General features: G+C 35.2%; 1 protein-coding gene across 1 annotated transcript in view; it reads right to left on the bottom strand.

Annotated features, from left to right (window-relative positions):
* The window catches only part of GPC5 (glypican 5), a 1,458,424-nt gene that overhangs the window by 699,284 nt on the left and 734,075 nt on the right, over window positions 1-25,065 (bottom strand). Inside the window, exon 7 of the mRNA XM_003257384.3 lies at window positions 16,058-16,217. Within this exon, the coding sequence (XP_003257432.1) occupies window positions 16,058-16,217 (160 nt within the window). The remainder of the gene's footprint in view (window positions 1-16,057; window positions 16,218-25,065) is intronic.

Here is a 25,065-nt window from a genome sequence, read left to right as displayed (position 1 = left end):
ATGAAAGAGTTTAGTTTGGTCAAAAGCATCTGGGTGCCTTCAGAATAATTGAAATTGGCTGTCTGAAATGGCAAATAACTAAAAGCTATTGTTCAACAGTTCATAAGTTTTGATACCAAACCAGCCTCCTCTCCTTAGACGACCGCTCTGCCTAAAAAGATTACATGATGGCTGGAATTTCCGTATCTCAGCAAAAAACAATCAGTTTTAAAATAGTATTTCACCAAGAGTGTAGAGATGGGCAATACAGAAGCAGAGAGACCAATGTGATATTATAAGACCGATTTGGGCAAGAGATGTTGAGGAATTAATCTAAGATAGTAGCAGTGGGGACATGAAAGAAAAGAAATTTAGAAGTAAAGGCAATGGGTCTTATTAAATGATGTGGGGAGTGAAGGGAGAGGAGGAACACAGGATGACTCCTGAGTTTCTGTCTTGGAGGATGGTGAGTCAGTGTTGTCAAAAAAAAAAAAAAAAAAAAAAAAAGGAACAACCGAAAAGAGTTGAGAGGAAAGTTGACAGATTTATTTTTAGACTTATTGAATGAAGACCTAGAGCTAACTGTTATCTAAACATCACTGGAACTGCTTGTATTACTTGGGCATTGTGTTTTGAATGTATGAATTTTCCTTTGTAGATTTTGCAGTTGAATAAATCCATTCTTTTCAGAGTAAGTCTAAACGGCTCTATAGGACAATTATATAGGCTTCTGCATTGTAGAGGCCACCGACTGCTTTCTCACCCTTGTCTATCATTCCTTCCTCAAAAGTGGTGCTCCAGGAAGAGTGCAAACATTGAGCTTCCCTGAAAACACTGATACTTGAAACATCTGTACTTTGGTAAATGCTTTGTCTGTCATGAATTTTAGTCCACTCTCCATCTGATTATCTTTGGTCCTCTATTGAAACTCAGCTCAGCTATAACTTCTAAGATGATATTCTTAAGAAAATCCCCATATAATGGATCATTCTCTACTATTTATGTATTCTTTATTCCTCATATTTCTCAATTTTATGTATTTTTTACAGTTCATTTTAATGTATTTACTGATACACCTATTTCCCTTTCTAGACTGTAATTTATAAGTATATAGGTGGGATACCTCTTTAAAAGTCACACCAGAAACAGTGAGATTTCTCACAACTCATAAGCTGAGAAAATACTAGTTAGGTATATAATGAGATACTTTAACTCAAACAAGTGATAAAATATGAAAAGGGGAGGGGAATAAATTCACAAAAGAGGAAACACAAAATGGTCATTAAACGGAAAGTAATGATAAACCTCACCAGAATCAGTTTTTTCGTTTCCTTTATGTTGACTAAATTTTAAACATGTTTCTTCCTAACATAAGCCCCTAACTTCTTTTTCTTAGTACACTTACTTTAGAACATTTGTAATTGTAAATTCTTTCTCTTCCCATTTGAGATGTAAATCTTCCAGTTTCTTGCCTGTTTTAAAAGCCAGGATTCTCTTTTTCAAGGAGCCATCTTTGTAAGATGTAGTCATCAAGACAGAACCCCTATCTCCCAGTCTCTATGTCAGGGAAGCAGCCTAACTTTCATAAATACCAATTAGCAAACACATATGACCTAATCCCATTGACCAAACTCACTCTTAAGACCAGCCCAATACTTTTTCACTAGCTCTCCCATGTGCATAAGACTATCTCATCTTTTGGTTCAGTGGAGAGTTCTCTCTCTTTCCCCTATTGTAATCGCCTTGAATAATGAACATCCTCCTTGCCTATTTCATTCCATTTGTTGCAATTTCTTTCATATACACAAAGATGTTTACCATTTACATTTTATAAATTCAGCAAAATTAAAAACTGAGGATATGAAATTATGGTACAAATCCAAAAATAGTCTACTTGGAGTGCTGGTGCAAGTATGAATTAATATAATCACTTTGAAGATTAGTTTTGCAACCTAATGGAATACATACTCATGCACAGAGAGGCTTGTTTGTAGCATTGTTCATTACAATTGGAAATAATAGATAATACATTGTGGTATATTCATACATCAATTATAATGAAGTTTATTTTATCAGCAGAAAGACAAATTGGAGGCATATAAATTTTAAAAACACTGCCATTTAATATTAAAAATAGTAATTTTATATAATTACAATATATGTACACACATATATATGTAAATCAGGGGGAAAGGATCAAAAAGGAAGAGCATCAAGGTGTCATCTATTACGCTGTATTTTATTTACTTACGAAATTAAAATGATTGGGAAATTCAGGTAAGATAGCAGTGGTGGTTGCAGCATAGCTTTGGGACATTCAGAAATCCTTACATAAAATGAAAAGACTAACTTGATAGCAAAATTAAAATCACATGGATATCATTTATTAGACTGGTGCAAAATTATGGTTTTTGCCAATTAAATAAAACAAAACTCAGTGAAAATGTCATCCTCATTAACCTCAAAGCAGAAATGAGAGAGAGAGTACACCACCAATGGCCAATCTACACACTATCAGCATGTGTGCAGAAGAAACAGAGGGAAGCAATGCAGCAAGTTAAAGCCATGAAAACAACAGAACCCACAAAGATTTATTGAAAATCAATTTGAAAACAGCAGAGAACTGTGAACATTTATGCCCACACTAATAATGGGTGGATGCAAGGGCTCTGTTATAAGGCTAAAGGAAACAGAGTCTCTGAAACCTGCTGAACTCTTGAAGCTAAAAATCTGGCAAGTTTTCTTACCATTCAGGATGAGGGGATTCCACATACAAGAGTAACTGCTGAAAGTGGAAAAAAAATAGTGAGACAAGAATAACAGAAAGTTAAGAAAGAGAAGATATGAATAATCACTGGGGAGAGAAAAAGACCAGAAATTTTAGAAAACAAGCCACCATATTTTTTAACACTACTTGACGAGAACAGAACAAGGAACTCAGTAAATTTAGAAAAAGCTATTGAAACAAAGCTTTATTCTAAAAATGAAGGGAATTTATATTAACATAAAAATAAGCAACAAATGTTTTGAGATCAAATCTCACAAGAAATTATCACCATAAATATTGCATATTCTTTTATGATCTCTGCAAACATAGTAAGCACACAATCAAGATGTTCAAAAACAGACTAAAATGAGAGCTAGCACTTCAAAGCAAGCTAAAAGGCAGTAAGCATGGGATACAAGACACAAAGAAATAACAAACTAGAATTAGAAAATTTCAGGAAAGAAGTTAGAGATCTTAAAAAAATAGAAGTATGCAAATTCCTTCAAAAATAAATACAACGTGCAGAAATGCAAAAGCAAAAAAGCACCACTAATAATATCTTAAGAGAAACAGAAGGTAAAGAGGTGAATTTTTCTAATCCAAAAGAATTTTAGCGAAGATCAAAAAGGTTTAGGAAAATGCTGAAGATAAAGAAAATTCAACAAACGAATAATAGGTGCTCTTGAGGAAGAAAGTTAAAAGAAGACAACAAATTATTAAAACCATAATTCAATAAAAGCCTCCTAGAAAAATATTTAAAATTACATATTGAAAAAGTACAGTATGCAACTGAGAATATCAACTCAGAGCTACCAACACAAAATATATTCTAGTAAACTTACTGTACTTTAAAAGAAAAAACAAATCATTGGGCACTGAGGGGAAAAAAGCAAGGGGCTAATAATGGAAAGAAAAATAGATTATCACTATAATTTTTGCCACTAATGCATTCTACCAGAAAATGCAGAGCTTATTGAAAAAAACGGAAGGAAAGGACATGTGAGCAACATTTTTGTATCGAACAAAATTAATTTTTAAGACTAAAGGACACAAAGTCTCATCACCATAATAGAACTTGTAAAATATTGTCCCCATGAGTCCTTTATAAGGAATATACTAGAGAGATATTGATATAAAAGCAAATAGTGAGCATTATATAGTTACAATAAATGAGAGCTAAGTGGCAGATATGATATGTGACCTGACACTATCTGTCTCTATCGCTAGTATAACCATAGAATGGAGAGAGAAAATAGACAATACATACAAAAATGTTTAGCTAATTTTAGTAATCATAATGGGTAGAGGCAGTTTTAGTATTATTATTCAGATAATGTGGTATATTTAATGTGGAATAAAATGAGTAATTATGAAATATTTTAATGATCACCCATGTTTCTAAGAGCCATCATTAGTGCTCAGATTGCAGTCATGAAATGACATTTCCCAGTAAAACAAATAAAGTCTCACGTAAAAATGGCTCATTCCAGGTTTGTGACAATGGATAAGCTGAGCTCAGTACATCTAAGTACACCAGATGGCAAAGAAACTAGTAAGTATTTTGGCCGGGCGCGGTGGCTCACGCTTGTAATCCCAGCACTTTGGGAGGCCGAGGCGGGCGGATCACGAGGTCAGGAGATTGAGACCACGGTGAAACCCCGTCTCTACTAAAAATACAAAAAAATTAGCCGGGCGTGGTGGCGGGCGCCTGTAGTCCCAGCTACTCAGAGAGGCTGAGGCAGGAGAATGGCGTGAACCCGGGAGGCGGAGCTTGTAGTGAGCCGAGATTGCGCCACTGCACTCCAGCCTGGGCGACAGAGCGAGACTCTGTCTCAAAAAAAAAAAAAAAAAAAGAAACTAGTAAGTATTTTAAGGATCATCTCAAAGGACTCAAAGGCAAATGGAAAAGGTACCAGCTGGCAAAATGTGAGACAGTATGATCTTCAATAAAAATAAGAATTACAAATGTTTTTAAAACTGAGTTCATGATGACATTTAAACATATATAAAGGAATTGGTCATCTTCTGAGAAAGGGAGGGAATCAATTTATTATCTTGAAAACTGGTTCAATAAAAAAAAAAATTCAAGAATCTATCCTTCCTTTCCTGAGGTCACAACCAAAAGAGGTAATGCATCACTGAAATTGACTTTTGTATTGATAGTATCTGCCAAAGAAAAAACAATAACCTGATAGAAAGGGGTGACATAGTTTGGATGTTTGAATCTCATGTTGAAATGTGATTCTCAGTGTTGGAGCTGGGGCCTGGTGGGAGGTGTTTCGGTCATGGGGAAGGATTCCTCATGAATGGCTTGGTGCCCTCCATATGATAATGAGTAAATTCTAGCTCTGAATGCATGAGAGATCTGGTTGTTTAAAAGAATGTGGCACCTGCTCCCATCCTCTTCTCTCCATGTGATACACTGGCTCTCCCTTTGTCTCCCACCAGTTTTTAAGCTTCCTGAGGCCTCACCAGGAGCTGAGCAGATCTTTGCATCAGGCTTCTCACACAGCCTGCAGAAACTTGAGCCAAAATGAACCTCCTTACTTCATAAATTATCCAGCCTTAGATACTTCTTTATAACAATACAAAAAAGTAATACTAGGGAAAGGGCTAAATTTCTTTCTTCTGAAATTTCAGATAAGGAAGCAAAAATTTGTCATATACTTGTTTAAAAAGTGAAATTCAATTAATTATCAGGGAAATAGAAGTTAATACTTGTTTTACTTCTATCCTTTAGATGAATATGAAAAATCAGTGAACATGAAGAAAAATGTCTACAAAGATGGGGAGCAGTAGAAACTGTCATCATTTCTAGTGAGAATGTGAATTGGTACAATTGCTTTGCAAAGCAGGCTCACATACCAAGTAAAGCTGAACATAATCTTTTGTTTTGTGGCACTGCCCTGCTACTTCTAAGATATCCTGCATACTCTTGCACATGTATATCAAGAGATACTTTCCAGATGGTTTAGAACAACATTGTTCATATCGTACCAAATGCCATTGATTGATATCAACTCCAATATTCATCAACAAAATACATACATAAGTGAGTTATATATTCATAAATTAGAATACTATACTTTGGTAAAAGGAAATGAGGGCTGGGTGTGGTGGCTCATGCCTGTAATCCCAGCACTTTGGGAGGCTGAGGCAGGTGGATCACTTGAGGTCAGGAGTTCGAAACCAGCCTAGCCAACATGGTAAAACCCCGTCTCTACTAAAAGTACAAAAAATACAAAAATTAGCTGGGTGTGGTAGCACATGCCTGTAATCTCAGCTACTCTGGAGGCTGAGGCATGACAATTGCTTGAGCCCGGGAGGCGGAAGTTGCAGTGAGCCGAGATTGCGCCACTGCACTCCAGCCTAGGTGACACCGACTCAGTCTGGGGGAAAAAAAAAAAAAAAAAGAAAAGAAAGAAAAAGAGAAATTAAGAGAAATGAGTACACACCTATATCCATCAGCATGGATGAGCCTCAAAACCATACTGTTTAACAAAAGGAGTAACAAGATAGACTGTATGATTTGATTCATATAAAATTCAAAAACCAGAAAAAACAAGTATTACTTAAACAAGCATATATTGTTGGTTAAAACTGTAATTTTTAAAGAAGTTATGATCAGGATAGGCAAACTCTCTGTGCAGTGACATGTGTTCAGAGAGGGGCATATAGGGCCACGGAAATGTTGTATTTCTTGGACTCGGTGGAGGGTTAGGTACAACCATATTATTTTCCTTAAATTATGCGTGTGTATAACTGTATCTACCACGATCTGTGCCTCTGCCTTTACTTCGCCCAATTTTTTTTTTTTTTTTTTTTTTTTTTTGAGATGGAGTCTCGCTGTGTTGCCTAGGCTGAAGTGCAGTGGTGCGATCTCGGGATCTTGGCTCACTGCAAGCTGTGATGCCCGGGTTCACACCATTCTCCTGCCTCAGCCTCCCGAGTAGCTGAGGCTACAGGGGCCCACCACAGCACCCAGCTAATTTTTTGTATTTTTTTAGTAGAGCCAGGGTTTCACCGTGTTAGCCCAATTTTATCAAATATTCCTTTATTGCTAATTTATAGAAGCATTTTTAAAAAACTACCTTTTACATATTTTATCCAATATTTTTATTTCAATGGACAGTGTGAGTTCCAAGACACTCTTGGAATCCTGACTATGGATTAAACCACTTAATCTTCGCAACAAAATCACTCGGAGCGTCCTGCTTTTATTCAGCTCTTAAGGAAATCTAGGCACAGAAATGGTACAAGGTAGGAGAGAAATTACTTGTTCAAGATATACTAATTTTATTGTGTGTATTTTTTAATCTTAAGTAATTCACTATATTGCTGGTAAAAATGAATGCACAAACAAAATGACCACATAGGAGAGCTTTAATCATTCCTCTTTGCCCAGCAAATTAAATACAAACTCCTCTCGTGTATTCAAAAAAATCAATTGTAACATTTTTATTTCACATTTTCGGCTTTCCAATATTTTTTCAAGTAATTTTAATAATTCTGTTCCTCTGTAAACACACCCTTGCTCTGTTTATGATGTTTGCTCCTCCCAGGAAACCTTCTCCTCCCTATTGTCAGTTGCTGAAACCAAATTGTAAGTCCATCCTCTCAAATACCACTTTCTCATAAATATTGCAAGCAAATATTGGTTTGCTTTTCCAGATTGCCCTTTCTCTGTCTCCTCTATGAAGTATTTTTTGAGCTCCCCATTTGGATAGTTTCTTTTCTTTCTCTGAGCTCACTTAAAACTCTGATTGATCTCTGTTGGCCTATAATGTGATGTAGGGGATTGTGCACAGTATTTCTGCTGCGTTCATCACCAACTGGAAGAGTTGATAAACATGAAACATTTCTGCTGAGATACCAGAGGTACTATTTCAAAATAGAAGTATCCTTAAAGAAAGTATAACCTGAGGGCATCAGGCCCTGCAAAAAGATGGATGTGGTTCTACTTTGGTGTTAAGAAGTAAACCTCATGCTAAAAATAATCAGAGACTGATACCAAAGTTCATACAGAATCAGCCACCATTACCAGCCTAAGTGTTACAGTTCCAAATGTCCTTAATCATATGATGCCTTCTTACAATACTAATATACAGTGTTTTAAAAAATTTCATCTATAAATTACCTTGGGCAGTATGGCCATTTTCACGATATTGATTCTTCCTACCCAGGAGCATGGAATGTGCTTCCATTTGTTTGTATCCTCTTTTATTTCATTGAGCATTGTTTTGTAGTTCCCCTTGAAGAGGTCCTTCATGTCCCTTGTAAGTTGGATTTATAGATTCAATGCCATCCCCATCAAGCTACCAATGACTTTCTTCACAGAATTGGAAAAAACTACTTTAAAGTTCATATGGAACCAAAAAAGAGCCCGCATCGCCAAGTCAATCCTAAGCCAAAAGAATAAAGCTGGAGGCATCACGCTACCTGACTTCAAACTATACTACAAGGCTACAGTAACCAAAACAGCATGGTACTGGTACCAAAACAGAGATATAGACCAATGGAACAGAACAGAGACCTCAGAAATAATGCCACATATCTACAACTATCTGATCTTTGACAAACCTGACAAAAACTAGAAATGGGGAAAGGATTCCCTATTTAATAAATGGTGCTGGGAAAACTGGTTAGCCATATGTAGAAAGCTGAAACTGGATCCTTTCCTTACACCTTATACAAAAATCAATTCAAGATGGATTAAAGACTTAAATGTTAAGACCTAAAACCATAAAAACCCTAGAAGAAAACCTAGGCAATACCATTCAGGACACAGGCATGGGCAAGGACTTCATGTCTAAAACACCAAAAGAAATGGCAACAAAAGCAAAAATTGACAAATGGGGTCTAATTAAACTAAGGAGCTTCTGCACAGCAAAAGAAACTACCATCAGAGTGAACAGGCAACCTACAGAATGGGAGAAAATTTTTGCAATCTACTCATCTGACAAAAGGCTAATATCCAGAATCTACAATGAACTCAAAACAAATTTACAAGAAAAAAACAACCCCATCAACAAGTGGGTGAAGGATATGAACAGACACTTCTCAAAAGAAGACATTTATGCAGCCAAAAGACACATGAAAAAATGCTCATCATCACCGGCCATCAGAGAAATGCAAATCAAAACCACAATGAGGTACCATCTCACACCAGTTAGAATGGCCATCATTAAATAGTCAGGAAACAACAGGTGCTGGAGAGGATGTGGAGAAATAGGAACACTGTTACACTGTTGGTGGGACTGTAAACTGGTTCAACCATTGTGGAAGTCAGTGTGGTGATTCCTCAGGGATCTAGAACTAGAAATACCATTTGACCCAGCCATCCCATTACTGGATATATACCCAAAGGATTATAAATCATGCTGCTATAAAGACACATGCACACGTATGTTTATTGCAGCAGTATTCACAATACAAAGACTTGGAACCAACCTAAATGTCCAACAAGATAGACTGGATTAAGAAAATGTGGCACATATATACCATGGAATACTATGCAGCCATAAAAAATGATGAGTTTCTGTCCTTTGTAGGGACATGGATGAAGCTGTAAACAATCATTCTCAGCAAACTATCACAAGGACAAAAAACCAAACACTGCTTGTTCTCACTCATAGGTGGGAACTGAACAACGAGAACTCATGGACACAGGAAGGGGAACATCACACACCAGGGCCTGTTGTGGGGTGGGGGGCGGGGGGATAGCATGAGGAGATATATCTAATGTAAATGACGAGTTAATGGGTGCAGCACACCAACATGGCACATGTATACACATGTAACAAACCTGCACGTTGTGAACATGTACCCTAAAACGTAAAGTATAACAAAAAAAGAAAAAATTTCATCATGCTTTAATAGAAGAGTATTTTAGAGATACAAATACAGACTGTAATAAAAAAGTGTACATTTTTGCTCTTCATAGTGTGGTCCTATGGACCAAGGAATAATAATATCATCTGTAGGCAGGTAAGAAATGCTCCACCTCAGATTTCCTGTATTATACTCTACTTTTTAACCAGAGTCCCAGGTAATTTGTATGTATGAGAAAGTTTGAGAAGCTCTGGGATCAGCTCAAATACTCATTTTAAAAATTATTTCTACTTAGTAAGTCCTCAATTTTCTGTTCAATAATAAGAAAATTACTACTTCCACACAGTTAGAGGTTCTGAAGTCATGAAAGAGCCAAAGATATACCTAATTTGTTTCTACCAGATGCACTTTATCAATCCCGAGACAGAATATCACCATTTCAACAGCCACTCTGTTTATTCACAACAAAATGACATCAAAAATAGTCCTAGATAAGAATGGGTTTGTTTCTGGTTTTGTTGATAGCTATATGACTTTGGCTAAGTCATGAGAAAATTTACCTGATAATGTTTGCTTGAATTTTAATTTTTTTTACTTCCTCTATTGATCATATAGTTACACTTAGCATTGTGTTGTTCAAAAAAGACCACAACTTCTTATTTTATGTTCTCTGGCGTGGAATAGATTTAGTTATAACATATTACAGAACAGCCGAGTGATCTGAAATGTAAGCTAGGAGTCTCCTCTAAGCCTTAATTAATAAATCATCCCTCTTCACCTCAGTGATTTAACATCAGTCTAAGCCAATGCAATGAAAATAATCACTTAGGCATTCAAGGACAAGCCCTTTTATTTTAATTCTACTATTTAAATATATTAATACATAACTTTTCAAAATAATGAAAGATGATTTTATATGACTCATTAGGTATCTACATTCCATTATACAATACTGTTAACAAAATAGCAGGCAGTCAGGATGAGTATCAATTATTTAGAAACCAAAATGGAAATGTATAATCAGAAAAATATTTAGTGATCACATATTAATTAAACTGTTTACCTTAGACATATATTTCATTTATCTTTAGTGTAATTTTCATCAGTACTACCAAAACTGCACTAGATGGTAATTTCAAAGTATTTACAATTTTGAACATTAAACTGGATTTGGAAGTGTTTATCTGTGAATTTTTCTATGGTTTTATCATGTAGGGTTTTATCTGACCTTTAGAACTAGGTACTTGTAAAGTGTAGATCAAAGTGTGCAATCATTACTCAAGATTACTTTCAATGTCTTGGAAAGGTTTTAATCTAATAATGAACCTTCCAAAGATTATTTTTAGTATGAATGGATAAATGATAAGCCTTATTGAAAAAACAGTTATTTTCAGTACATTTTTCTTGTATTTGAAAAAATATTAATGGGTTATTTTTCGACAGTTTACAAAGTAAACTGAATATATTTTGATTAAATTTGGTGAAACTTTAATTTTAGAAAGAATATGCATAATCAGTAAACATATTTTAAACTATAATCGTATAGTATAATGGCATCCAAATCTTATAGGCATATATGTTTGAATTTATATTGAGAGGAAAAAAAATCAATGAGACTATATAAAATTTTACAAAATAGTATCTACAATATAAATAAATACATAGTTTTCCTAGATCTGGAAAGAAAGTAACACCTTTTTAAGGTCTCCTCAACTTCCACATCTACCTGAGACTTTTGAAGTAAAGGTGATTTATGGTGAAAATAAATATGAGGAAGCCAAGAATTTTCACTCATTCTACAATCTTGCACTACTAAATAAATCAGCTTCCCTTATTCTTCAGTGGCTAACAAAGTGTAATTTTCATTTCGCTCTGTGCATAGAATATACTATTCTCTTTCCAAGGTCATTCTTAGTACCCTGACATGGATACATTTGTTAGAGGTGGATACAAAGTTACCAAGTGAGAAAACCGAAACACAATATAAACGACAGTTCTATTTATTTTACACTAATCAACCAAAAATTCTAGATCTAGCAATTCAATATTGCAATGTATTATCCTACTATTTCTAAATTAATCATATTTAAGTCAGATACTTTCTGTTCCAATAAGCCTACCTCCTACCTCCTAAGGTATTACACTGGGAAATGCTTTATGAACTGGATAGTGCTATCAGCAGCAGGGAACCTTATTATTAGCATAATTATGATTCAGTAAGGAGTCTGTGGGAAAAGGGCTAGTTGTCAATAGACATGATAAAAGATTTGAGAACTGAATTCTGGAATCCTCAAATATTTAGAATGTGGAATGATGAGAAGCCCAGCAAAATAAATCCAAAGATTGAAAACCACCTTACTTTTTCAAAGTGTCTGGTGTCTGGTTCTAGTTGTGATCAAATCCATTTTCCCTCGATTATCACTGTGAACCACCTTGCCAAAATGAATTTGATCATGGATTGTGTATTATTTACTTTTTATAAGTAATTATTATGATTTAAATCATAAGATCACCTAAGAATTGTAAACAATGCAACCACAAATTTTCAAAATTATATGTAGACTAATTTTGCTGCAAGTTGTTTTCAGTAGCACTCTGTTTTTCAACAGAGACCTAAGAAGTATAGTCAGATATTAGAGACCTAAGAAGTATAGTCAGATATTTCAAGAGGCATAGATTTTAATATTAGATTTGTTCTGCGTGGCCAAAAGAAGAGAATTATTTTTTCCAGTTGTGTTTAGAAACTACATCAGCTAGCTACTGTGAAAGAATGGCAGGTTTCAGGCAAGGGGTGAGGCGACTTTTAAGTTCAAAGCCATTCCAATCCTGCAACCCCAGGTTACTAGTGAATTATCTATATCTATGTAAATGAACAAAATACATATAATAAAAATGTAGACAAATTTTCCTAATGGGATTTTTCAGCCATTCTACTGAAGTCAGTTACTTAAGAGTGAAAATTACATAGTATAGATGGCTTCTTTCTATAAGAAACATTAGTTAACATTTAATTATAATTTACAGGTAGGATTACAAATAGAAATTATTTAGAAAGCAATAAGACAGTTAAATAATTTGATAACATTGGTGATGAAGACAAAATGACACCTAAAAGGTACAGAAATATTTTGTTGGTAAAACTTTGCATATTGAAATATAGAGACCCCTCTGTCATCTGATATAAACATGAACAAAAACAGACACAGAAAACCAGTTCAAGTAATAATTAGCAAAATATTTACCAACTTTTTCCATTTGCATAAATAGGGCAGAATCATGAAATTTCAAAGATACAATATTAGTATTAATACTCATAACTATATATAGTTATATGTAGATACCTACACATATATAACTTTAGTCAGACCTTTTATGGTAACAAATGAACTGTGTGCTATTTATGTCATCTTTTCCAAAGAATAAACAAAAGTGTAATGAAGAAATAGTGGTGCATTTCAAGTTCTTAACACAGATGACACCTTGTTAAACTTTTTAGATCACAATATTTTTAAGTCATTAAGACCATCTAAAACTATGCCTTAACTTGCTTTACCAATATATTCAAACTGGGCCAAAACGGGCAAAATACTAGAGTGCTTTATAAAAATAGAAATGTGACCTACACTTCGCTCCTTTCCTTGTCCCTCTTTACTTCAGCATGCTATCCCCGCAGTGGTTTTCTAACCACTTATTAAAAATTGAAAGGCAACAGTTATAAACTCGTAGAAACATAATAGGCAACCCACTTAGAGCAGATGCGGATTTTCAGAAAATGCTTGCCTGGAGTTGCTGAAAAATCATCTCTCTTAAATTGCCCAAATTCTGATGGGTAGCTGCTTGTACCATGCCTATCCATTTCAGCAGTAATTGAAACCAAGGTTTTGAAGTAAAAATTTTTGTCAACTTGTCAAGTATAGTTTTGTGAAGAAAACTATTAGTAGCTGAATATGCTTCACTGCCTCTACCTCCTTTGTGAAACAAACAAAAAAGAGTGACCTACTAATATATAACAAGTTCTTCAGCTTGTAAATAACTTCATGAAGTAAAAAACTTCCTATAAATATACTGTTTATACACACACATGCACACACACTCACACACAAAAAATGCTTTACTTTGTAATAACTTTATGTTCTAAAATACTAATATTTAGAGGGCCATGCAATTATAGTACAAATAAATACTCCAGATAGGATGAAAATGAAAGATTATTAAATATTACCCTGATGGATAAGTATTATAATTCCTAAATACAGTGGAAGACATTTTAGCTTTTAGTAAAAAAAAAAAAATTGTTTCTAGTGAAAACTCTATTTCATTTTCTTTTACCCAATATAATTAAATTATAATTTGCTATTTGACTACGATAAAATGTAATAAAGTAAAAACTTTCTTATATAATGACATAGTATTTTTTTAATGACACAGTTTCATGATTTAGTAGTACTTACTCATTCTGGCTTCACGTTATTTATCAATATACAATTCATGTCCATTATGCCCTAAGAGTTATTCCACTTTCAAACCTTTATAATTTTCATGAAAAGATATGGAATCAGCCCAAATGCCCATCAATCAATGAGTGGATAAAGAAACTGTGGTATATATATATATCATGGCATACTATTCAGCCATAAAGGGAACGAACTAATGGTATTCACAGCAACCTAGATGAAATTGGAGACTGCTATTCCAAGTGAAGTAACTCAGGAACAGAAAACCAAACATTGTATTTTCTCATTCATAGTGGGACCTAAGCTATGAGGATGCAAAGGCATAAGAATGATACAATGGACTTTGGGGGACTGGGGAGAAAGAGTGTGAGGAGGGTGACAGAAAAAAGACGACAAATTGAGTACGATGTATACTGCTCAGATGATGGATGCACCCAAATCTCACAAATCACCACTAAAGAATTTACTCATGTCACCAAACATTACCTGTTTCCCCCAAAGCCTAAGGAAATTAAAAAATAATAGAATAAAACCTTATCATTCTCAGAACTGGTGATAATTCACTAGCATTTTTTTCACAGAAAACTATAATTTTCATCAAAAGTTACTAGTCAAAAATAAAACCACTAAGAAGGCATCCCCTAAATACATAAACAGTCATTTTCATTTCCAAATTCTCTTGCTAATTTCCAAATATTGTCTTTATCTCCTTACATCCATAATAATATCTTTAATTATATTTCACTTAAACAACCAAAGAAAGGAAAAAAGAAGAAACCAATCTGAGAAGCTGTATGAATACTCAGAAGAACAAATCTTTATCGCATTCTGTAAGAATAGAATATATTTAATTCACACTAAGAATTTCGTGGCCCTTTGTTCAATGGCTGCTCAAGTGCACCAATTCTCATCTATTTATTTTCCATTTTAAATAAAATGTATTACTGTGTCCAATGAGAAAACATTATGTTAACTGCCTTTTTAATTTTGCATTTCTTTTGGCTTCCATTTTTTAAACCAATATATTTGGCTTGTAAAACCAGATCTTAGAAGGAATGAGGAATCGATTTTGGAAGCATTTATCGTGCTTTCAATTCACAATGAGAGAATTATAAAGTAAATGAATTCTTCTCCCACCAAAAGGCATGTCTAATAGGTGCAAAGCAGCTCTGTGATTTTGAGGGAAGCTATCAGACCAACCTCTACATGTGACTGCACCTTTCCAGAAGGTGACCCCTGAGCCTTTGGTATAATCAAGATTAAATGAATAGTTGAAACCAGCTACTCTAGGTACATCAACGTTTACATTATTCCTCAGTTGGTCACTTTGTTGTTTTGCTCATATGAACAAATGCATGCAGATAACAGTGGAGTGTGGAGAACCTATATTCCTCATCTCGTATGTGATCATCAGGAAGGGAAATCCATTTGGTAATTTTTTGTTGTTGTTATTTGCAAATTCTATCCTTTGTGGTAGCAATGAGTTCAGAAATGGTTTCAAATCCATACAATCAAAATCAATGTTTAGTGAGTTTTTTTGGAAGGGGAAATTCATAAGCATTAAATCCAAGTAGTTTTCACGATTAATAACCATATACCAATTTCTCTGCAATTTGACTACGATAGAAGTGTAATAAAGTAAAAACTTTCTTATACAATGACATAATTTTTTAATTGCACAATTTGATTATTAAGTAGTACTTACCCATCCTGGTTTCAGGTTATGTATCAATATACAATTAGTATCAATTATGCCTTAAGGGTTATTGCTCTTTCAAACTTTCTCAGAACTGGTGATTGTTTACTAGTTTTTTTCACAGAAAACTATCATTTTATTAGAAGTCATTAGTTAAAAATAAACAAAACAACCAAGAATGTATGTCCTAAAAAAACCAAAAAGATTCATTTTTCAGTTCCAATTCCTCTTGTTTTTGAATTCATTGTCATTATTTCTTTACATCCATAACAATATCTTGAATTATATTCTAAAATTTTTTTTAAATTAATGTTAGAATCATACACTTACAGTCTGTGATCTTCAGTGTCCTCTTGACTTCTCCGCTTCCTGATCCCCCGCAACCATCTTCATCATCACAGTCCCCACTGACTTGCTCAACCACGCCTCCGCCGCTGCCCAGCTGAAGAAGTTCCCACTTGTCAGGTTTGGGTGATCTACCCTGTAACAACTAATTGTACATAAAGAAAGGCATTTATTAATTGCAAATTTGAATAACCTAAGAATTCTATTCAGAAAACTTAGAATTATTTTGTTATGTGGATCCACTCTTTTGGTGTAGACACCAAGTCAAGTCTTTAAGAAAAATGAAACAACTGAAATAATAATAAATAATGGGCAAAGTCTTACACCTATAAAGAGCTACACTCTATGTATTAGCTCTGTGGCAATGGTTTGGATGACGCTTTGGGAAGCAAATGAAATTACACCTTCTTTGCTTATGGTAGTTTGTCTAGAGGATCCTTTGTTTCTGAACAAATAATGTTTAAATATGGTAAATCACATTCTAGTACTCCCTTTGTAGTATATTGGCTGATAATGTTGTGCTGTTTTGTAAAGCCACACTCCATATTTCTGAAGAAGTACTACTCTTCCAGAAAATGATTCTGTCTAAAGAAATCCAGAATTTTAGACATATACATTTACAGTTTCATTTAAACTTTCTTGGATCAAATACACAGTCCAATGCATATGGCACATACTGAACCTTGAGACAAAAGAGTTAGGTCCTACATCCATTTCTACAAATCATTTAAGAAATTTAATGACTTCTCAGTTCTTGATTCTCAAGTATTTCATTTATTTTTATGAGCAAAACAGATGGAATAGACATTTTCCCCTACAGCACAGGAGTTCCAGTAATACTTTTAAACAACACTGGAAATTTCTGAATGTCTTTTCAGAAAGGTGATGTTATAAATAGAATATTTTCACTTAAAACTAAGCCTGATTAAGATAGTCCAATGCATTACGTTACATTTACCCCTCTAAGGTGGTTTTGGAGAGCACATGGCCAAGTGTGAGCACTAGAGGGTACTAATATATTATGAACAAAATATACAACTGCTGACCATGTAGTGGTCATTTAAATTTTCACAGTGCTTTATGAAAGATTTAGGGTTGTTACTTCTGTGACTTTCCAAATAATATTATCAATTAGCAGACAATAATTAAACACACAACCCAAGGACAGCATTTTATACTGAAGAACAGAGAGTCAAATAGCCTCAGGATATCTAACATAAATATGTTTATCATGTAACAAACACTTAGATTAAGTAACTGTATTCTGAAATTCATAAACTTTTAAAATTAAACAATACAAGTTTTAGGTCACCAATTCTGAAATATTAGTTTTCTAACAAAAATACTAGACCAATTTGACAGTAATTTTTAAATTCTTATTTTTGTTTATCAGCATTTTGCAAAAAAAAAGTCAATAGTTGGCATTAAATTAAAAAGGAGGCTTCTTTCAAGATCAAGTGAACTCAGCAAATATTAAGTTAAACAAAACTTTTCTACTGTGTTTAATATACTGATGTGTATGCTACTCCCTGTAAAGGGGAGGGAGAGTACAGCAGTGAAGAAACACAGATAGGAAATAAACCACATAAAAAGTCAAATCTAAAAAGGAAAGAATGGTATTATTTTATACCATTATATAAATAATAATGATGAATGGTAAATAAGGTAATACCAGTTATCATTTGTTATTGTGAAATATCCCATTTGTTATCTATTTAGTATAATCATAAAGGGCTTGGATTCTGAGGTCCAACACACTTCGATGTGAGTCTTGGATTCTGACATTTACCAACCACGAGACATGGGGCATTGAGTAAGTTACTGAGTAAATCAGTTTCCTCAAATCTATAATAGGGACAATAATACACCTGGACCATTGCTCATATTGTGAGAAAAACATATGCAAAGCACTTTGCAAATATTTAATATGCCAGCACATTAAACATTAATACATTTTAATTATTATCTATTCTATATTCTAGTACAATGTTATTTAAATATCCAGAATGCATTAATTGAAATAATTATTTAAGAATGCAATTATATGACTTATAATTTTTCAAAGTATTATCAGACAAGTACAACAAAAGCCAAACTCTCTGGTGATATGCTGCTTTCTTTTGACCTCAACATTCTTTTCCAACATTTTCCCATATCAACTTTATTTTCCCTTTACTTCCCTAAGAATTATTCCAATATTTTACTGGGATCGTGGCCAGAACACAGATGGACTCTCATGAACACCACCAACAATGTATATATTATGAGGATCCAGCCAGTTAAACGAACTCAAAAACACAAACAGAAAGATAATTGATTTTTAAAACAAAACTTACTATTTTAAGAAATTGGTTTTGGTTGAAAGTGATTGGATATATTGTCAGAATTATTCATTTATTTGTAGTTATTTTTAAATATAATGGAGGACTTAAATAACATTTATTCTGTTTTCTCCATTTTTTTCCTCCATCACTTCAGTGACATTCTAGGAAACGTCTGAGGCACATGAACTCAAATTTTTAAGAAATAAGTCTATGCAAAATTATATTTTAATTTAAACTATTCGTGCTAAGGAGAACAGCAAAATGGACACCAAGATTTTCCACTCTAACCTCTGGGCTGTGAATATGATGTCAGTCATGCCTACCAACTTACATGACAAAAGGAGTTTTGCAATGTAACTGATGCCATTAATCAGTTGATTTTGAGTTTACCAAAAGGGAGATGATCTGCTTGGAATAATGCAATCACATGATTTTTTTCCTTTTTCAAAAATTATACTTTAAGTTCTAGGGTACGTGTGCACAACGTGCAGGTTTGATACATAGCTATACACATACCATGTTCGTTTGCTGCACCCATCAACTCGTCATTTACATTAGGTATTTCTCCTAATGCTATCCCTCCCCCTGTCCCCCAAAGTTTCCTCTATCACCAGAAGTTAGAGACATTCCAAGCATGAGATGTGACAATGAGGAGCTTGCATGCAGGGGCCCATGCTGCTGCCCTTAAGGGTGTGAGCTTGGATGATGTGATAGGGCCTATCAAAGGTCCTGTGGCAAGGAACTGGACCACCTAGTGGCCTCTTGGAGCTGAGAGTGACCTGCCTTGCAGCCAGCAAGGAACTGAGGTCTTCATTCTTACAACTGAGTTCGCTCAACAACCTAGATGAGCTTAGAAGCAGATTCTCCCCTTCAGCTCCCAAACTGAGTCAAGCTAGGCTGACAACCTGCTTTCAGCCTTGTGAGACCCTGAGCAGTGAGCCCACCCAGACTTCTCATCTGTGGAATAGGGAGCAGTAAATGGATGTTGTCTTGAGCTGCTACATGTGTAGTAATTTGCTATGCAGGAAGAGAAAATGAATACACGAATACACTCTCTAACCCTCAAACGGGCCACATTTACTTCTTGGCAATTGTGTTTGAAAGCTTTTGATTCTCTAGCATATTTCTCAGAATGAGAGGTCATCATTTCTGTAAGATACCACCTTTCTGAGAAGATGGCACCCTTGGAAACAAGCTATCAGAAAAATCTTTTCAGTTTATCTGCCTCTTAATAATCCCTCTCACTATATTTCCAAGTCTCTGAGCAAGAAATATAATTGCGTGATTCAGATATATCCAGGATCCCACACGATTAGTGATTCTCAGTCGCCAGTAGTACCCTAGCCCTCTTGTAGGGTCAATATCTCCCTTTCCTTTGCATGGAGGCTCTGCCTGATCAATTTCATTTTCTCGCTTTTCAATTATCATACATCCACAATGTACACTTTCACTCTCATATCGTAATAAAACTTGATTTGCAGAAATTTCCAGTAAATTTGTAATCAACAAAAACAATGGGCTTTTCACAATAAGGTCTTTATTCAAATTATCTTTAACTACACTGTCCTGATTTCTTCTTAAAAGTTTGCTTATCTTTCTCCTCACTTCCTCTCTCTTGCCTCCTCCAACATCCACATGGAAGTGTTTCAATTTATAATATAAATCCCCTACTTCTTAGTCTCTTTCTCAGAATTCATCCTAACAGATTGAGCTCTCCCCTGTATACAAATTACACTCAAAGTCTTTATCAGCAGCCCTTGTTTTTCTCCCATAGCTCACCTCTAAGCAGCAACTGGAAGTGAGATGAACTCTACCACTTTCTGTCTTAAAATAAAACTGCTCATCTCCACTATTCATGTGTCATTACAGTTTATCTTCCCAGCTCCCTCATTACAGGGGCCATTAGTCTCTCCTACCCACTACCACCATATTATTTTCTTAAAATCAGTACTTTCACCGTGTCATTTTTCAGCCTTACTGCTCTCTGTGATTCTTTATTGTCAAAACCACTGGTTCCCAACATGACATGTGTCTAGAGGAGAGATATCAATCCAAAAAGATGGGTCACAGAAAGAGTGATAAAATGTGGAAAAATGTTTGAGAAATGCATACCATGGCCGCTTCTTAATTTCCCAGAACTAAACCCTTATGAGAAATTTTGCAGGAGGCAATCTTGTCTATATGAGATTCGTCTCACAATTTCTAAATGTACCTAAGAAAATTACCCCTCTTCCCTCACTCAACATCCATCCACTGACATGCTTTTAGAAATGACGCCAAGAAAAAAGTTCAAATTTGGCCCGGCAGTCAAGGTTCCATATTATGTATTATTTTGTTTTGCTTTTAAATCATATCTAAACACAGCTCCCCAGTACCCAGCTTCTACTGCAGAATCATCAATCTGTTCTTCCAGAAATTGTGTGACTTTATGTCTAGAATTTTGCTTATGCTTCTTTTACATTCTTTTCACTTCCAACTCTTGTTTTTCCTTCACATAGAATACACCCTTTCATTTTCTTATTTCATTTACTTAATTTTCAAGTTCAAACTCAAATACCTCTTTTTCCATCCCGCACATATTTCTGTGATAATTTTAACTCTGCATCGTTTACTTGCACTTAATCCACTTTCTTGAACATGTCATACCTTTCTGATTAGTGATAAGTTTCTCAAAGATAAGAATTCAACCTGCTTTCCATCACCTTCTATCATAACTAGAGTACTTACCACATTGTAGATGCTAAATACATATATTTTGATTTATTTATTTGAACTTGGAAATAATTTAAGCTTATTCTGCCTTCAATGCCCTCTATATCTAATTGAATAGTCTTTTCTCTTCTCTGAAAATCATCAAAGACCCTGATGTTCTAGAAAAACTTTGGTTTTACACTTATTGACTGGCAGATGAACTGATTCATTTATTCATCCCATGAAATTAATTCAGTATATTCTAAATATAACACTTCTTTTTTGAGACAGAATCTCACTCTGTCACCCAGGCAGGAGAGCAATGGCGCAGTCTTGGCTCATTGCAACCTCCGCCTTCCGGGTTCAAGCAATTCTCCTGCCTAAGCCTCCCAAGTAGCTGGGACTGCAGGCACATGCCACCACGCCTGGCTAATGTTTTGTATTTTTAGTAGAGACGGGGTTTCACCATGTTAGCCAGGATGGTCTCAATCTCCTGACCTCATGATTCACCCGCCTCGGCCTCCCAAAGTGCTGGGATTACAGGCGTGAGCCACCACGCCCAGCCATAACACATATTTTGAAAGATAAACATCCATATCAAAAGAGAAGGCATAGCCTTGGTTCTTAAGAAGTGATTACATACTTTATTTCAAAAATGAAACATATGACTATACAGCAAAATAAAATTGGGATTAAAAAAACCTGAAAATCAGGAAACAGGACAGTGTAAACATTTCGTTTTGTGGTCTTGCCTAATTTTTTTTCTTATCGCCCAGAAGGAATAATTTAAAATGACTTTATTCTTGAGAACCTGAAGACTTCTAAGTTTTTAAAACAATTTTATGTTGAAGAATCATACCAAGAAATACTTCCAAGATATATTTGTGTTGCCATCCTAGTTACTATAAACCAGAGAAAAATGTTCTAATTACCCTTTTTAATATGTACGAAAATGCTTCATTATAAATCTAGAATATAGGAATATTTTCTAGAATGGATTTTTGCAAAAAGTTTTTTTTTTTTTTCCCCTACAGCAGGGAGAGAACTATAGCTTCATGATCTGGGATATCAGGTAAGGAAGTCCTCCCCTATTCTTTCTCAAGGGATAGGCTCTTTATATTCCTCTCCTCCCATCCCTCAGAGACAGCATCAAGTAACTCCCCTGTGCTCTGTGCTGTGTTGGCTCCATCCTCGGGGCAAGTGTTATTATTTCACATCTTAAACCGCTTTTAAGAAATAGACATAGTTTCTACCAAAGAGGAGCCCTTACCAACAAACCTTTAATAACAACAAAGGGTTTCCATATATGCACTCTTAAGCGAACATACACAAATGAAATGAATCTATAGATTGATAACGAAGCCAGTATTTTTTTTTTTTTTTTTTTTTTTTGAGATGGAGTCTGGCTCTGTCACCCAGCCTGGAGCGCAGTGGCACGATCTCGGCTCACTGCAACTTCCGCCTCCAGGGTTCAAGCAATTCTCCTGTGTCAGCTTACCGAGTAGCTGGGACTACAGGTGCACACCACCACGCCCAGGTAATTTTTGTATTTTTAGTAGAGACGGGGCTTCACCATTTTTTGACAGGATGGTTTCTATCTCTTGGCTTCGTAATCTGCCCGCCTTGGCCTCCCAAAGTGCTGGGATTATAGGTGTGAGCCACTGCACCCGGCCATGAAGCCAGTTTTTATAAGTGACACATGAATATCAGTCATATTAGACACACTCCTGCCACATATGTTAACAAATATCTCATTTTTACCATATACATGAATAGCTGTCCCATATATTCATACAATATGATTTTCTTGATTAATAAACTTCATTTTTTAGGGTAGTTTTAGGCTCACAGCAAAATTGAGTGGAAAGTAGAAGAGTTCCCATAGACTCCCTACTCCCAGCATACACACAGCTTCCCCCACTGTCAACATCCTGCACCAGAATGATGCATTTGTTATAATCCATGAGCCTAAACTGACACATCACTATCACCCAGAATCCATAGTTTACATTAGGGTTTGATAAAATAATTTTTTAAAACTTAAAACCCCCCCAACAAACTTAACATTACTTCTCTGGGCCATACATTTTCTGCATTAGTAAATGGGATAAGAATATTTATTTGGAGCTGGGAGTGGTAGGGCATGCCTCTCTCAGCTTCTTAGGAGGCCAGGTGGGAGGATTGCTTAAGCCCAGGAGTTGGACACTGCAGTGAACCATGATTGCCTCACTGCACTAAAGCCTGGGCAGCAGAGTGAGACTCTGTCTCAAACAAAACGAAACAAAAGGCTGGGCGCGGTGGCTCACGCTTGTAATCCCAGCACTTTGGGAGGCCGAGGCGGGTGGATCACGAGGTCAGGAGATCGAGACCATGGTGAAACCCCGTCTCTACTAAAAATACAAAAAAATTAGCCGGGCGTGGTGGCGGACGCCTGTAGTCCCAGCTACTCAGAGAGGCTGAGGCAGGAGAATGGCGTGAACGCGGGAGGCGGAGCTTGCAGTGAGCCGAGATTGCGCCACTGCACTCCAGTCTGGGCGACAGAGCGAGACTCCGTCTCAAAAAAAAAAAAAAAAAAAAAAAAGAAACAAAATAACACAAAAACAACAAAAAGGTACTATTTATTTGGAAGGTTTTGTGAGTATTATTTGAGATACCTTATGAAAAGTGCTAGCACATTATGAGTATTCAGTTATGGTTAGTTAACTTTATCATTAAGATCATTATAACCAGTAGGAGCTGACACTGCTACCCCAATCCTGTCTTGGAGGAGAGAACCCATATGGGAGTAACAATGACTGGCTCCCCACTCTGCCTTGACTCTGTCATTTGAGTCTACCTAATTATAAAATAAATAGCATTTTAAGTTTTGAACCTATTCCCTGTCATGGTGGGTACAAAATCAATCACTACACCCGTAGTTATAGAACAATTAGAACAGAGGAAAAGACAATTTTGAATTCCAGCCACACATTAATTGTGTGCCTTTAGGCAAATCACTTACAGTTGTTAAATTCACTTTATTCTACTGAATAATAATACATGGAAAGCACTTTATATACTTGAACGAACTGTGCTCATTTACAGGGTTCTGCGCATGACACTGCATCCGTAAAATTGAGAAACCAACAAAGTGAGGACAGAATGAAAAAAAAAAAAAAAAACTTTCAGAATGTTCTTCCTTTCCTCAATGCCATGCAGTTTGTGCAGTCAGCTGATTAGCCAAAAATAGTCAGTTTTGATGACTGATGCTTCCTGCTTATGTTTAGTTGGTTTAGGAAGCTCATTAGGGATGCTATCTTGGAGATGAGTCTGGTGGGTAGAATATCTGATGACTCTTAGGCAAAATGTACTTCTTTCAGCTGGTGAATTAATTTCTCAATACAATCAATTTGCTTTTTGCTAACTGTCTGACAATATCCCATATTTGCTATAGCCTTTCAAACACTTGCAATAAGATCTGGCTCACACATACAACCTGTTAGTGGTGAAAGAGAAACATTTATCATATTCAAATATCTCCAAACATGAGAGCAGATGAATATGCTTTAAGACAGTGTACATAATGATACATCTCTATTTTTCCCTTCCTCTTACAATCATTTACACAGACATGAGAAGTAAATATGTGTTTAGAAAGTATTAGTCATCGTAGATGTACCTCTAGTCACCCATTCAAATGTAAACATGGTAAAATATGCACTTGTACACTTTTATACTATAATGAGTATAGGTAGGTGAAAATTAGTGTTGCCAGAAAAAATTCAAACCAGAAAACTGAATGTATAGAAAAATTATACTTTTTATTTTGTGATTGATAAATCATCTTTAAATAATATATCATGTATAGAGTAAAAAAAACTATGGATATATACATGCAAATTATAAATATATGTGAATTTAATTTTGTTAAAAGGTAATTGGCATCTGCAATTTCATGGAGACTAAGTGAAACCCATAAAGAAATGTGTATGAAATAGG

Source organism: Nomascus leucogenys, chromosome 5, assembly GCF_006542625.1.
Source record: "Nomascus leucogenys isolate Asia chromosome 5, Asia_NLE_v1, whole genome shotgun sequence".
In the NCBI taxonomy this organism is placed as follows: Eukaryota; Metazoa; Chordata; class Mammalia; order Primates; family Hylobatidae; genus Nomascus; species Nomascus leucogenys.
Note: the sequence above shows the minus strand (reverse complement) of the source record. Positions and strands in the feature narration are given on the sequence as shown.